Source organism: Ammospiza nelsoni, chromosome 4 (assembly GCF_027579445.1).
Source record: "Ammospiza nelsoni isolate bAmmNel1 chromosome 4, bAmmNel1.pri, whole genome shotgun sequence".
NCBI lineage: Eukaryota > Metazoa > Chordata > Aves > Passeriformes > Passerellidae > Ammospiza > Ammospiza nelsoni.
In genome coordinates, this window is record NC_080636.1 from 21,787,956 (window position 1) to 21,804,715 (window position 16,760).

The 16,760-nt window shown below is 49.0% G+C and overlaps 1 protein-coding gene across 1 annotated transcript; it reads left to right on the top strand.

Annotated features, from left to right (window-relative positions):
- Positions 1-8,052: 8,052 nt before the first annotated feature.
- HMX1 (H6 family homeobox 1) lies at positions 8,053-10,602 on the top strand. Its single transcript, XM_059471161.1, has 2 exons — positions 8,053-8,379; positions 10,031-10,602. Exons 1-2 carry the CDS (start codon positions 8,118-8,120, stop codon positions 10,600-10,602), a joined length of 834 nt encoding a protein of 277 aa, XP_059327144.1. The 5' UTR covers positions 8,053-8,117.
- Positions 10,603-16,760: the final 6,158 nt, after the last annotated feature.

Below are 16,760 nucleotides of genomic sequence, written 5' to 3' on the forward strand. Positions count from 1 at the left end.
TGAACTGTTCCCCACACAAAATTCAGTTGGCTGCATCTTCTCTGCAGAGCTGCCCTCACACCTCTGCACCGTGGTGTGTGCTGTCATGGAGCACCAAGAAATCTTCCCCAAGACAGGCAGCTGGAAGGGGCCACACAAAGCAACTCACCTGACTTTTCCTGCATGATGTCTGCCCCCTAAACATGTGGAAAGTGTTGGCTAGATATACTCTATATTTAAGAGGAGCGCAGGATGAAAAGGTTAAACGTAGAAGTCTCCGCTTAGTTTGATTAGTCCCCTCCAGCTGATGTGGGGGGAGAATTTTGCATGAGAGAAGGACATAAGAGGAGCATTGGCACCACTTGCTACTTACTGTGGCAGACAGCTAAGCTGCCCCTTCAGCTCTCCTCACTCACTTCTCCAGTGCTGTCTTCATTTAAATAGAACTTTAGCTTCCTCTGGGCAAGACATGCATTTACAAAGCCTAATATGGAAATTTTCCTGCAGCAAGGCCACTTATTGCTCCAATTTCAGTTAACTGCAGTGTAGATTTTATTATTCATAGCCAGAGGCTTGTGTAAATTTCTGGGTTGACTTCTCATGTCCTGGCAAGGGTAGAATGTGAGCTGAGGTGCTCAGGTTTCATAATGAATTGCTGTGGGAACTGGCTCAGCCATCCTACACAACTCAAGGAGCTTGGGAAGTCAAAGGGGAATCTTATGAGAAGGAGCAGATATGGTTGAGTTTCCTGCTGAGCCCCACTGAGATCCTGGGGAAGATAGCACTTCCCAGTGCTGCTCCAGGAGAGAAAGCAAACAGAGCTTTACCACCGAGTTCACTCAGTGCTTGACCCAGCCTTCCTACTGCTTCAGGGTTTTCTAGGACTAATCAGAATTGATTACAAAATAATTCAGAACAAGAAAGTGAATGCATTTGGGGGTTCCATGGATTTACATTAGGATTTGACTTCATTACAATATTAATTTTGACTTGGTTCAAGCCTTTCTAAAAGCATTTCAACACTATTTTCATGCTGTATGAAAATGTAATTTTTGTGTACCATAATAAGCATATTCGTATGTATGTAACTGTATATATCTCCAGATATGTATCTCCACACATGCTGGAGCATTGCAAAACCATTTATAATCTATTACAGAACCATTTGAAAACTACATTCATCCCCAGATTTTAATGACTCACATAAACTCTAACTACTTATGGATTTCTATAGAGATTATTTCTGGACTTACTCAAAAACTTATGGCTTAACATTTGCATATATATAACTGGTGAAAGAGTTTTTGTTTAGAGGTGGAATATGTATGCTTTACTCAAATATGATTTAGAGAAGCATAATTTTCACATGACAAGCGAAAACACTTCCCTTGATCTAATGACAGTTTTAAGGGTTGAATAGTTGTCCTCCTTTAGGATGAATGACTCAAAAGTCAGTGGAAAAGAGGTGCTTTCTGTTTTCTATCTTTGCAGATCATACTTCATTCTTATTAATATAAATCATAAATATATGTGATTTTTTAAATATCATATGCTTTAATGTAATTTTCACAAGTTTTCTTGAACATTAGACTATCCTCACAGTATATATATGGTTTGAAATATTTTACTATCAAAGTACAAGCTAGTATGATTTTTACTCCAATGTTAACAATATTTGGGGGCTAACTTTGATCCGTAAATCCATTTTCCTTTTACACAACTGTAGAAGTACAAAGGATGTTTTGTACTGTAAGTTCTTAATACTTTCTTTGATTGAAATTGGCTCTGTCCTGGAATTAATCTAAAACTCCTGAGTCAATCAGATTTAAGAAGGTATGAGTTTTTACGAAATTCACTAAGCTCCAACAGTTTTTGAAGTTTGATCTGAGAATCCAATCTATCAACACATGTGAACGTTCACTACGGTCCTTGACAAAGTTTAGTGCTCTGCTAAAATAATTCAAGACTGGGTAAAGGAAGGGGAACAGCATTTTAATTTTTACTTCAGAATCCTCAGCTTCAGGTTTTGGAAGAAAATCTTCAAATTCAAACAGTGGATACACACAAACAAACTAAAGAGTGCCTTGTTAATCAAAAAAATAATTTGGTTTTTTTTAAAATGTTACATTACACAAAAATCAAGTGTTAAATATTATTTCAAAATTGAGAGTCATATTCTCTTGTGACAGTGCAAGATTTTTGTTTTAGCTCCTTAGCTCTTTTGATTTAGATAAAATAATGAGTTGTGTGCAGTGCTTCATTTCAGGACACCTTAATTTTCTGGGGGAAAATAGTTCCAACAATCTCACTTGATAATAGGTTAATGTTCTGAAAAGCTTTGAAAAGTCAGGGCTTTTTCTTTTTTCCAGTGTCTCTGTATTTTCAGCGTGATTGTTAACAGAACAAAATATCCATGGTTAGGTCTGGTAAGGATCTCTTTCCATAATGCTCTTTTGTCTGTATAACAATAATAAAAGCTTTATTGGCACCTATTTCACATGACCTCCATAATTCTCCTGTGGCTGACCCTAACCAGTACCAATAAAACCATGCATTTTCTCACTGTACATTAAAAAAAAAAAAGTTAAAATTGTATCAGGAAATCAATGCCAAAGACCTTTCTAGAAAAGTCACTTTAAAACTGGATTGTATTATAATTGTTATCTCATTTTCTGCAGGGACTACTTTTTTTTTTTTTTTTTTTAAGATCTCATATAATTGGCTGATGGTTTATTTTCTCCCTCTCTCCCCATCTCTAGTCAAACAATTAAATATTTCTGAAAGGGCCCTGGGATTTTAACATAAAAATTCCCCAAAATCATTCTCAGACTGGTTTTTTAGTCAATATATTCAGGTACCCAAGGACATTCTCCAGTTCGATAATTTATCGTGGGTTAAAATAGCCCTCACTTAGCAAGAAGCCAGCTCTTAAGCGATGCTATTCATGCTGCGAGTTGTATGGCATCTCTAACGAGCAATAAACAGACATCACGGGCAGCCAGGACATGCCACAGGCTGGAAGTTTCCATCCGAAGCACTTAGTGACTGTCTGTGAATAATGAACACATTCATGAGATGCAGCATGGCTTGTGCAGCGCCCTTGAGAGGGGAAAAGTTCTCCTCCAGTCTCACTGATGGTGAAGAATTCAGCTGGACTGGCTTTATAAAGATAATACACTAGAAAGAAAAATAACTTGCTCTGTTTCCCCATCTTCAGGGACCCGTTAAAATTTACTGCAGGTTCGGGAAGGAGTCCACAAAGTGTTGCTGCACTCAAGTGCTATTTAACTCACATTTGAGGGGCTTTAGGGGTTTCTACCTGCAAGAAAATGTTTCTCGCTGCTGTGTCCTTGTCCTTTTCGTGTTCCCTGCTGTGGAGGCCACCCAAAAAAAGGTTTTCCCCGTGAGATGTGCATGGGACCTCCACCCAGCCATGGGGGCTGGCAGGGACACCCCTCTGAAAAGTCCCCTCTGTTTGTCCCTGCGAGCCTCAGCGGGACATAACCCACCACGCCAGGGCCCTGCTGCACACCTGCCGCTTTTTGGGGGCAGCAGAGCCTGTGCAGAGACCTGGCAAACTCTAGAGGGATGAGAGACATCCCAGAGGGAGAGTTTGTGTGGCTCCCTGGAAGGCGAGCGGGCCCCCGCCTCTCCTAAAAAGAAGCAGGAGAGGAGAGAAATGTGATACAGAAGTTCGGGGGGGCGCAATCATCTTCTGGTTGGTCTTTATTTTATGGGGCTTGTTTGTTTATTTGTTTGTTATTTTGTTGTTTTCTTGTTTTATTATTGCTCCTAAGTAGCTATCCCAACCATCCCACCCCTTCTGCTCCCCTGAAGGAGTTTTGGACACCAAAGAGCAACACTGCTTTCTAGGAACTCCTTTTGCTTTTTGGTGGCTCAGAACTAGTTACTGAAGACGCTAATACAGACTTTATTTGTTTTATTTTTATACCTAAATACCTGAACAGAACATGGCTGAAACACTATTTTTAAGTACGCCCACATACATACATATATATATATATGTACGTGTGTATATGTATATATATGTATATATATATGTATACAGAGGTTTATGGGTATAGTTATAACTTACAAATATGTATTATACAAATATGTATATCATATATATATATAAACCAGAGGCAGATATTGGCCAAGAATTCCCTTACCCCCAGCGATGCCGTCTGATCTGTTCTCAGGAAGGTGTCAAGAGCTGAGCGATCTGTTCAGCACGGCTTGTTTGGACGCGGAGAAGGGAACACGATGCCCCTGCCCAAAGCCACCTCTGCCCGCAGCGCTGGAGGTCAACAGTGCCCCGCAAAGATCCGGGCTCCAAAAACCGCGGCCCTTGAAAGCAAAGAGGAGCAGAGGTTAGGGGTGCGAGCGATAAAGCCTGCCTCTCATTTCGCTTCTATTTTACGACACATCGAGGCAGCGAAGGGAGAGCGAGGGGAGACATCAAACACGGGCAGAGTAATTGCATTCACATTGCGGATCCGCTCCGCTCTGTGCGGGAGGCGGCCGGGCAGCGGCGGCGCTGGCCGGCCCGCCAGCGCCGTCACTCGCTGGAGGCTCTTGTCACACTCACACACGCGGTTTCGGCCCCAAATATAGCCAGCCCTCCGTCTGCTGATTCCCCACCGAGCCCGGCCACAAATCCCCGCTTCTGTCCGCCCCTCTGCGCGGCGGCTGCTGCAGAGCTCAGGAGCCGTCGGAGATGGTGACGGGGGAGACACCCCACGGGCACCCCACGCCATGCGGGCATCCCGGGCCAGTGGTGGGCACGAACCACTGCTGGAAGCCAGCATTGTTCAGCCCAGGCCAGTGGTGGGCACGAACCACTGCTGGAAGCCAGGATTGTTCAGCCCAGGCCAGTGGTGGGCACGAACCACTGCTGGAAGCCAGGATTGTTCAGCCCAGAGACCCCACTGGCAGCGGGGTCGGGGCCGCAGCCCGCGGCCGGCCCGCACGGAGCGGAGCTGCGCTGGACCTGGAAGTCTCCGACGCCTCGGAGAAAAACACGTACCTGCGAAAGAAACAGAGCCAAGGAAGGGGAAAAATAAGAGGCCCCAGCACCTCTAGTCTAAACCTGGTCTCAAAGCCAACTCTGTAGAAAACACGTGATTCTTTTCTCCCTCCTGACCCACCGGAGGCATCGGGACCTGCAGAGCGAAAGTCCCGCCGTTCTCCCGCCTGCAAAAAATAAAGATTTGCTGTGCCGCAAAGAGATGGCCGAGGAAGAGAAGGCAGTGCGGAAGGAGAGGTTTCGCTTCGCCGTGGTCACGCTGAACCCCGGCGGGGACGGCCCGGGAGAGCGGCACGGCCCCTGCCCGGAGCAGGGACAGCCCGGGGTGGTGGCAAAGCCCTCGGTGCAAGGGGACCCCGCCCGCCCCGCTGCCTCCGGGTAGGTGACTCCGACAGCGGCCAAGGATGCCTTTCTAATGTTAAATTAAGAAAATGCCGTAATTGCGTGCTTTTTCTGCTTCCTAGCCCGATGATGGCTGCAGGAGACACACGCCCTTTTTAGTCTCATAATCATATTAAGCAGTAAGGCTAGGGAGCCTGAAATGTTAGTAATGTCACTATAGCAATGCAAAAAGTGTGTAAACATAACTACGAGCTTAAAAAAAAATCCCCAATAAACACGGACATCCATGTACAAGTGTTGCATTTGCAGGTATAGAATTACACTCATCCTGTTTTTTTGTTTCAGGCAGACATCTGAGTATACGTGATTTTCACAAGCGCAGTTCAGCATTATTGCACACCAAACAGTTGTTATACAATATACTAGAGAAATATGGAGGGGGGAGGGGAAAGCAAGAGCAAATTTAATCGTGGTGATTTCATTAAACTATTTATAAGTGGACAGCAGAAAATATTACATAAGTTGCATGATCACACTGTAGGGACACTTTATAAAATATGGGTATGGGACACAAGCATATCTTTTATAGATATGCAGATTGCATATGTTATGTACAGAAGCAATCACAGGCTATATTTTTCTCTTTATTCCAGAAAGCACACATATATTTTCTGAGTCTGTCAGTCAAATTGAGTTCACGATTTATGAATGCATAGGAACTATCGACAAAACCCGTATTTCCTATGCAGGAACAAAATGTGCAAAGCATAAAAGTCATAATATTTACTAACGTCACTTCTGTGCAACAAGTGACAAATGCTCTGTCGCCCGGCTTACAGTTCACTAGACTGCCCTCGGTCTCTGCCCAAGTAAGAGAGAATTCCCACTTTTCCAGAGTCTATTTCAGAGCTCGGACTGTTTGCATCTTTCGCATCTTTCTGGAGTCGTTGAAAGGGGAATTATTCCCTTATATTAATTGGGGGGGGGGGGGGGGTTGGTTTTTTTTTTAAGTGTTCTTTCAGAAATAGGCCCCGACCTCAAAGGTCCCCAGTGTCCCTCCGGGGAAGGAGCGAGACCGCTCCTGGCGGGGAGGCCGGCTCGGCTCCCGGCTGCCCCTCTGCCCCTCCGGACACTCCCGCTGGACACCACCGGTGCCCCCGTTCCGCGGCGGGAGGGGGAGGCGGGGCCTGGGCAAGGGGAACTTGTCCAGGAATACGGCAAAGGAGAGCAGGGAGGGATCCTCCGGAAGAGGAGGAGAGGCTTGACCAGCAGATGCGCATCGCAGGGGCATCTCTGTACTCACCCAAATCGCCAGGGGTCTCTGACGTGCGCTCTGGACCGAGTTGCCCCTCCACTACTCTGGCTCGCCTGGTCCCAAGGGAAAAGGCAGAGGGCGACCCTTCTGCTCCGGCGCCCCGCAGCCGGGGGCATTTTGGTGGGGTTGCCGGGGTCCATGTCCCAAGGCTGGCTCCAGAGGCTGGGAAAAAGGGGGCAGGAGGAGGAGGACTTTAGAACTTCCCATGAAATGGTATGACAGTAAGATAAGGATAAAAAAGTCGGGCTGAGGAGAGGTAACGCCAGGAACCACGGGCCGGGTCCTGGAGGGGGCAGCGCATCCCCTCTGCCTCCCCGCCAGGGAGTCCCGGTCGGGTCTTCTCCCAAGAGCGGGGCTGGATGTCTTTCTAAATAAACTACACAGACACCGTACGGACATCCATAAAATAGATCTGTATAGGTATATACACACATACAAGGTAAGCAAAACGGACCTCGGGAGACCCCTTAGAGGAGAGTCCCCTCCCTACCACGCACGGTCCTCTCCACCGGCAGGACACCCACTGCCTGCTCACGGGAGCAGCCGCCCCTCCGCCGCTCTCCCAAAAACGACTCCAACGCCTCAACCAGGGGGCTCCGGGCTGAGGAGAACCTCACCGCTCCGCCGACAGCCCGCGGGGCCGGAGCCGGCTCTCCGGGCGGCGGAGGGCGCATCTCCTCCGTGCATCGCCGCCGCCGCCGCCACATGAAAGCGCTCGGCGGGGGGTGGGCGGGGGTTATTATTATTAATGATATTAATGATATTAATATAAGCGCGATGTCCGCGGCGCCGATTGGCTGCCGGGGCTGCCCGCTGAGCCCGCTGCAGCCAATGGAAGGCCCGGGATGTGGAGCGGCCAAGCCCCCCCGGCTGCGGCCCGTGTGCCGGGGCCGCCGCCGCCGCCCCCCCGCGCCGGGATTTGCTCCCTAATTGACCTAAATAAGGAGCTCGTGAACGGCGGCCCCGGGGCGGCGCGCACTCACGGGGACACACAGACGCGCACACACAGACACACAGACACACGCAGACACACACGCACACGCCCGGCAGCGCCCGGCGCCCGCCGCTTTCCCCGCGCAGATGCCGTTCGGCGCGGCGCTCCGCCCACCGCAGGATCCCCCGCTCCTGCCCGCCGTTTAACTCGCATGACATTTTTATTTCGTTATTAGCGTTTTCGCGCAGAATCTGGCGCCTCCGATGGGTTGTCGGGCTGCCTTTTTTTTTTTTTCCTTCCCCGTTCCCTTCCCCTCCTCCCCCTCCCCCCTCCCCTCCTAGCTTGCAGGAAATGATGGCAAACCGCGATCTGAAATGATTACTCCGGAAAAAAACGCTTTTATACCAGGAGAGCATCCACGGGGCTAGGCAGAGGCGAGAGGCGGCCGCGGGGCAGCGGGGAGCCGAGCAGCCAGCCGCCGGCGGAGCCGGGACCCCCTCCCGCACTTCTCTCCGACCATGCCGGACGAAGCCACGGAAAACGCCGGCTCCACCTCCGCCCGCGTCTCGTCCTTCTTCATCGAGGACCTGCTGGGCACCGAGGGCACGGCGGGCGGCGGGGCGCGGCGGGCGGCGGCGGCGGGCGGCGGGCGCGGGGGGCCGCGCTGCGGGCCGCCCTCCCCGCTGCGCATCGGCGCCCCGGGCTGCCCGCTCCGCGACGCCGCCGTGGGCTGGTACCGCCGGGCGCACGCCGCCTTCCTGGGCTGCGCCAGCCCCGACAGTAAGTCGCCTTTCCCCACCCTTCACCGCCGGGCCCGGCCGGGGATGGGGCTGGGGATGGGATGGGGATGGGGGGGTTCCTGCTCCCCTCGGGGTGGGGGGTCCGGGTCCCGGAGCAGGTCGGGGGGGGATGCACCGAGTGCCCCCGCAGCCCCCGCCCTGCCTGCCCGGTTTCGGCCGCTCGGGGCAAATCTCCGGAAATGCTCCCTATGTGTCAGGCACCTGGAGCCTCCGCCCCGCCGCCCAAAGTGTAAACAGCGATTCTTGTCTTGCTTGGGGATTTTTTTCCTTTCCCTTTCCCTTTCCCTCCCCCCATCTCTCTTTTTCTTTCTCTATTTTCTTCTCCTTTTATTTTAAATTTTTTTTAAGAGGCAGATTTGGCTTTTTTTTTCTTTTTTTTTAATTTGACCCCTCATCAAGCCGGAAAGCTGGGAGCACCGTCCCCCAGGAGCGCCGTGGAGACTTTGGGAAGCCGAGGGAGCAGCTGGGCTCGGTCCTGGCCGCCCCTTCCTGCAGAGCCAGCCCCGCTGCCCTCCGCCCGCAGCGCGGCCTCACCCGATGCAGAGGGTGTTGGAGCAGAAGCCGGGGTTCGGGGCAGAAATTAATATATGACAGAGTGAATGGGCTGCCATTAGTGGTTATTTTCTGTCTCCTGATAGAAAAAACATTGAGCCTTGCCGCATCTCTGTGACCTTATGCGAGCCTGCAGAAATTTCATGATTGCTCAATCAGGAAAGGAGGAGTGATTTGTAATCCAAATAGTTTCTTTTTTACATTAGTGGACTTATTAATATTTTTAATTTCTCTCAAAAGTACATATAGAGACGGCAAAGTACTCCAGAAACAACTGAGCTTTTTTCCCTTTTTTTTCTTTTTTTCTTTTTCTTCTTCTGTTTTTTTTTTTTTTTTTTTTAATTCTGATGTCCCTCTATTCTATAAAGAGTAGGAAATATTTTTTCCCCTTTAAAACTATAATTGAAATGCACAGTATTGGAGACTCCATGGAGGTATGTCCCGATACTAGAATAGTTGTCCCCATCCATTAGCTTTTTGAAGTCCAGAATAATGTGAATTATTTCTTTTTTGCCCCTCTCTATATACACACGGACCCACTATTATGCTTACCCCTCTGACACAATATACTTACTCACAAATGTGCTTTTAAGTATGTATACGTGTCTGTGTGTGTAAATACGGAGGTGCGTATATAAATAAGAGGTCACGCATATTCCTGTGTGTACATACATATAAAAATTACATACGTACTTCTGTGCATATCCACGTGTATGTTTACACACACGGACGCGTTGTATGATTTGAAAACAGCCCGTGTGCGTGTTATGTGCATACCCAGGAGTGCGTTTATGTGTGTGCACACATACGCAGATCTACGAGCATGTCCGTAGATCAGGATATTTATGTATATATATATATATATATAAAATACAGGGCTGTGTTTCCATTCAAGCACGCGTGCATGTGTGTGCATACACAGAAATACTTGGGAGTTTATCGGAGGAGGCAGAGCAGCGGCAGGAGCCTTTACCCGGGCCCCTCGCTGCCCGGCCTTGCTCTGGTTTCCCCTGCCGGTGAGCGGGGCGGGCGGGCTGTGCGATGCCCCTGCTCCCTCCTGCCTCTGCCTCTCTTTGCAGCCAGCGACCGGGACTCTCCGGAGCTGCCCGAGGAGCCGGCGGAGCGGGCGGGCGGCGGGCGGGCGGCGGGCAGAGCCGCGGCGGGCGGGCGGCCGGGCCCGGGCGGCCGCGAGGAGGAGGAGGAGCGCGGCGAGGAGCCGGGAGAGCCGGAGCAGCGCAACGCCGGCCGCAAGAAGAAGACGCGCACCGTGTTCAGCCGCAGCCAGGTGTTCCAGCTGGAGTCCACCTTCGACGTGAAGCGCTACCTGAGCAGCTCCGAGCGGGCCGGGCTGGCCGCCTCGCTGCACCTCACCGAGACGCAGGTGAAGATCTGGTTCCAGAACCGCCGCAACAAGTGGAAGCGGCAGCTGGCCGCAGACCTGGAAGCGGCCAACCTGTCCCACGCCGCCCAAAGGATAGTGCGGGTCCCCATTTTGTACCACGAGAACTCGCCGGCGAGCGCCTTGGGCTTCACCCTGCCGCACATGTCGCCCCCCTTGGTGGGCTTCTCCAGCGGCGTCAGCTACCCCCTGGGCACCTTCCCCGCCGCCTCCCTCCCTTTCCTACGGTCGCAGATGACAGGACTCGTCTGAGCGCCCACCTCTGCCGGGACAGCGGCCCCCTCGCCCCCTCCCTCGGCTTCCAGCTCCACCCCCCTTCCTCCATGGACTTTTTATTTTCAACTTACACGGTTCTTGATTTTCTGCTTTTTTGATTTTTTTTTTTTTTTTAACGTGCAATAAACTTACTCTTGGGGTTAACTCGGAGCGTCGTGCGGCAGCCCGGAGGGAGCCGAAGGGACTTGCCAGACCCCAGCCATGCACAGGGATCAGGTCGGCGGGGCCCTCACCGCCGCGCATCCAAAGAAAATCCAGCCCCGCGGCAGCGGCAAACCCCTCGCGGCAGGCCCGGCCCGGGGCTGACGCAGAGCGGCGTTTTCCGGGGGGGAACAGACTCCCCCGAGCCTTCCTGCCGCGCTCCGCGGAGCTGCCGAGAGTGACACGAATGTACGGAACAGCTCGGCCGAGCCCCGGGCCCCGCCGCGGCCGAGAGACTTGCCCGGCACCGCGGGGGCCCGGCCAGCGCTCCTGCCGGGGAAAGCCTGCAGCCTCCCCGCTGCCCCGGCAGCTCTCCGTGCAGAGCGAGGGACCCTGCTGAGCCCGGCAGCTTCTCCGGGGCCCTTTGTTTTAGCCACTTAAGCCGTACATATCCCGCTCCCGTTACTCTCAGTTCCATACTGTCGACACCCAAGCATGTGCTGGTGCCCCCGGTCCTTCTCGATGCAGAAGTTTTGATTTGAAACAACTTGAAGGCAAAGTGTTGGAAAGAATTCGCCCTGCTGAAATCCGAGCTGTGAGGATTTGGTTTCTTTGTTTTCGTTTTATTTCCCTGGCAAATTATCGGCTAAAATACACGGTTTTATGTACACACCATATATATGTAATTCTACATACTGTATTTTACAAGTGGATTTGCCACTTTTTTTTAGTCTCCTGGAGAGGTTGAGGAAAGCTCACCTAGACTAGTCCGTCTCTTACAGGATCGGCTTGTGTAATCGATTAATAGTTCACTGGCAATGAAAAAGGAAGGAAAGAAAAATAATCAGATGGGAACAGACTGGGGAGCTGTATGTCTGATTATGCAAGCGAACCTGTAACGTGATATTATATGAAGTATTATGCATGCCAAGTTATTGTTTTTCTTTAATAACTGTTTTGTTTCCCCCCTCCTACCCACTCCTAAAATGAATTTCTGGACTATCATTATTTCTAAAAGTTTGAATTTCTTTTTTTTTCAAATATTGAGGGGGAAATGACCTTATAAAGCTCGGCCTTGGTGGAAAGTCAAGCTTTGATCGTACGTTCCAGGGCATAATCAGCTGCAATTCAACCAACCAGCTCGGAGCACTCGGTGTCCCTGCAGGCAAGGCTAGGTCCTGGATCTGCTGGGGAATGTGCATGCGGACCTGTCTCCTGTGAGGAAGGGCGATTTAATTCTTACTCTTTCCTACACTTTTCATTATAATTGAAGCAATCTTTTTTCTGGTTATGAAATCGATCGATCAACAAGATGTGGTGGAGCTTCAGCTTTGATACAATATCCTAGAAGAAGGGTCAGGGGTGGATTATAACCTCGACACAATTTTGGACTTTCCTCCCCTTTTTTTTTTTCATTTCCTTTTTTTTTTTTAATATTCTTTTCATTTTTTCTTTTTTTTCTTTTTTTTTTTTTTTCCCTCTGCTTTGGCCTGAAATATGGCTCTGAGCACCAGCCTGCACAGTTGAAGTCAGGATGTTGCAAGCCTCAAAACCACTCGAGAATTGCATATATATGTATCCATATATATATTTATAGGTTCCTGAGAAAAGTACTAAATTGCTGCGATACTAGTTTCCACGTAAGCCCCGTTTCTGGAAGCTGTTTTCTTTTGAAGTGATTTTTTTTTTCCAGTTTTCTTTTCTCCTCTTTTTTTTTTTTTTTTTTTTTTTTTTTTTCTTTCTTTTTCTTTTTTATCTCTATTTTTTTTTTTCCCAACTGATGCTGATGTCACCCTGAAATCTCCGGACATGTTCACCAGCCTTTTTCTTGGCATATCTGTCAAACAGCCGAGTTAGAGATGAAAACTCCTGAAGCCTGGTCCCCGAGCGGCGTAAGAAGGATCGGGAGGAGGCGAAGCTGGGCGCGGGGGAAAGCGGCCGGGCTGGACTTCAGCCTTTCGGTGCCAGAGGAGGTGACTGGGGCCACGTTTCTTCCTCAGGGCGCAAGCACTTGATTTGGATGCCGTTCAAAGCCTGGCTGCCTCTGGAAGAGAGCGGCTAAACCCTTTTTTCCCCGTCATATCCAGCTCCCCAGATCTCCCAGTGTTACCTACTGGAGTAAAACCCTGACTCACTACAGTCATATCAGAGTAGATTGTAATCCAACGAGAAATTTAACATGCCTGCCACTCTCCACATGCCTTTTCTTTGGAGTAACATATGAGATTATTATACTTCTGATTCTACTAAATATTCTTTCCTTGAAGTTAAGGAACTGGCAGGGCTAAATGATCAATCGGATTTTTAAAATGTGTTTTGACATTAGTATGTTTGTTTTTTAAAGATGTGCTGATTATATCAATAAACAGATTTTTTTCATACACTGTATTTGTAACTTATGATCATGGTAAAATATTAAAAGGTGCAAGACGTGAAGTCATCTAAGAAAAAGTGCTTACTTATGCCTTATTCTGTACGTGCAGAAAATGATTTATAGTGGCTTATTAAAAGTTTGTGCTGAAAGTAGGAACATCTACACCTCAGGTTTCTTTACCTCGTAGCTTTTGTAATGATACTTTTCCCTGTATCTGATGGCAAGAAATTTCTGCTGGGTGCAGAGAAACACCTCGCACCAGATGCAGTCCCTGAGGAGTGTGCATTGACTATTTCAAAATAGGTAAAACCCCCACACGTGAACACCCAAGCCCATCCCTCAAATCAGGACAGCAAATTCCTCAAAGTTTTCTTCCTTGTGTGTATTTTTTTATTAAACAAATAAAAAAGGTAAGAGTCACACGCTTTGTGCTGTTCCTGCAAACAGAAAGCTCTAAGAAAAATGTTGATGGACTGTAAAGCTCGAAGTACTTTTGCCGAGGCTGTTTATGACATATAGAGACATACGTTGCTGCTTTATAGATCAAAGCAACCTCAGAATAGCTTTAAAATAAATCCAGTTATACTACAGCTGTAATATTATTATGCAGCATAAATCCTTGTCTGTTGACATTTATTTAATGAATGTTGCTACAACAGCTTAGCTAGATGGCACTCCAGAGGCGAGGCAAAGGAGAGCCTTGCCAGATTACTCACAAAGACAACTTGTGTTTATTGGACACTAATAAAAATAATCAGTGAGAAGATTTTTTTTTTTTTAAGCGAAGCAAACGACAATCAAAATAGAGTTTGAACTGCCCTTTTGAAATAAATTCCTAGTGTAGCTGCAGCAAGACGTTATTATTAATTACACTTTAAATGAAAATGATCGATATGCTGGAAAGCACCTTGTTAAATGGCTGCTTTGCAAATGGTACATTGCTCACCGGTTTAAGATGGCCCATAACTTTTCTCGTAGGCACGAGTCTAAAATATTCATGCAAATCAATACTTGATAAATCTCATAGGTGCGTGCTGGCTCCACTGTTCAACAATATATTTGGATCGATTATTTATTTTTTCTTTTCCACTGCATTATCTTGGAATAGTCTGTCTGTGCCCCTGCCAATGTGCCCCATCGATCGGAGGGAGACTCGCCCCAGACTCCGGCGGACCCGCAGTGTGCAGTGCTGTCAGCCTCAAATTAGATCCAGGCAATATTCCTACATTTCCCTTCCCCTTCCAGACAAATGTACTTTATGGTGGATGTCTTAATGCTTCCTTTAACTGTCCTAAGTTCCTGAGTTTCTCAACTCTGCTTATGATTTAATTTCTATGTAGTGAGATACTTGAAAGTCTATACAAAAAGATAGAAATGAAAATTTAGATGTCCACCTAAAATTTAAACTTTTCTTTTCTTTTCTTTTCTTTTCTTTTCTTTTCTTTTCTTTTCTTTTCTTTTCTTTTCTTTTCTTTTCTTTTCTTTTCTTTTCTTTTCTTTTCTTTTCTTTTTTCTTTTCTTTTCTTTTTTCTTCTTTCTTTTTTCTTTTTTCTTTTTTCTTTTTTCTTTTTTCTTTTTTCTTTTTTCTTTTTTCGTTTTTATTTTTTATTTTTTCTTCTTTCCTTTCCCTTTCCCTTTCGTCTTTCGCAATTCCAGCCTCCTAAGCAGTTGGGTATTATTGGCTTTATTCGGAATCCCCCTCCCGATTTTCCCGCAGGTATCAAGCACGGTGTTTGGAGGAGGGCGATTTAGCAGAGGATTCTGAACTGACCTCAGAGGGAAACAGAATTTCCAGAAGGGCTGCTCTGTCCCGGGGCACGGATAGACAGCTCTGTCCCGATCTGCCCGTGCCCGACACCTCCTGGGCCGGAGCATCCTCTGAGCGAGCCCAGCTCCCCAGAAAAGCCTGTGGCTGTGTGACGCCTTCCTGGGGAGTTCCTGAGAGAGCTGCTTTCCCTCTTCTGATGCCGTTTTCTGCCCTCCCTCCCCCGATTCCTCCCCGGGATGCCCGGCGCAGGCATGGGATGTCCTGCTGTCCGAACCACTGCCTGCTCCAGCGGGGCCCTGCCGGGGTGATGGGAGACCACAAGAGCAACCCGCAATTCATGTCCAGCCATTACTGAACCGCTAAAGAGAGTTTTATTCAGGGACCAGCAGCGCCAAAGCGCCCGAACCCGCCCGGTGCTTTTAATGAGCTTTTCGGACAGCGCTTCTGTCCACAGGGCTGTGTCCCGGGAGAGCGGCGCAGATGATGCTGCAGGGAGAGCTGCGAGGTGCCGCTGTGTCCGCAATCGCCAGGGGCTCACTTGCAAGGGGATGTGAAATCCAGGGAGGGACATTTGCCCTCGAGTACCTCGGGGGATAAACCAAACTCGATTCTGTAAACCAAGCAAAACCAGACTCTTCGGCGTTTCTGTACCGTCTAATCAGATTTCATTTCCATCAGGTTTAGAGTAAGAAACTTTTTGTGCTCTGAGCTAAAATGGAAATATAGATATGTATGACGAGTGATTTCTGGTAAAAAGCTTTCCCGGGTGAAAGGTTTCCGCTCTGCACGATGCTAGCTTCTACTCCAGGATTATATTACTAAAGGGAAAAGGTTGTCTCTTCCTGCCCCGCCGCTGTGCGGTGCCGGCCTCCGTGTCCTCACACGTCCCAGACAGCGAGGTTCTTCACAAACAAAACGCAAATGAGGCGTGGGCTGAAGGAAAGCCTCCACCTAGGGCAGGAAAAGCTGTTCGCGGTGACCGAGAGCCCTCGGAGCCGGGAGGGACCCGCGGCGGTGGGAGCGGTGCTGGGGGGCATGGCCGTGAGGGATCCGCTCTCCGGCCTCGCTGAGCCCACCCCCGCTTTTGTCGCTCGGATCCCCGCAGAACGCGAGGGCTGCGGCCAAGGTTCCTCCTGCCCACACCAACCTCTTCCCGGGTCTGCTCCACGCGTCCCGGGAACCATTCCTTGGAAAAAACTCCTGAATTTTGGGAAAGACTCTCTCCCCTCCGCCCGGTCGGACACTGTTCCCCGCATTAACTCTGGGTTAAGTGCGGGGGCGAGGCTCGGATTGTGTTGCTGGGGGTCCGTGTGGGCCCGGGGGTTTCTGCAGCCTTCCCATCCCCGCTCCCTCCGTGGGAGGACTCTCCGCAGGTGGCTGTTTGGGTTGTGCAGGATTCGCTTCATCTGTTGGTCTTTAGATTGCCCCGAAGGTAAGAGTGAGCCAGCAGCGGACATGAGTATGGACCTGGCTTGTAGAACTCGCTGCCGGGGGACCCGGGACTCCCGCCCGCATCCTCTTGTGGCCAGTGAATTGATTCCAGCTTGTCCCAGGGGCTGAAGAGACCCAGCTCTGTAGCGCGCTCCCTCTGCACCAAGTTTGTCGGGGAAAACCAAACAAAACCAAAACCAAATCCAAAACCAAACTAAACAAAAAACCAAACCAATCAACAAACAAACAAAAGAAAAATAAATAAACGACGAAAATAACCCAAACGAAACTAAAAATGAAAAAAAAAAAAAAACAAAAAACAACAACCCCGGGCTTGAAAAGTGGGTGTGGGAATGGATGGCAGAACTTTCCCAGCAGGGTGTTATCGGACCGCATCTCCCAGGGCTGGGCTTGGGCTGC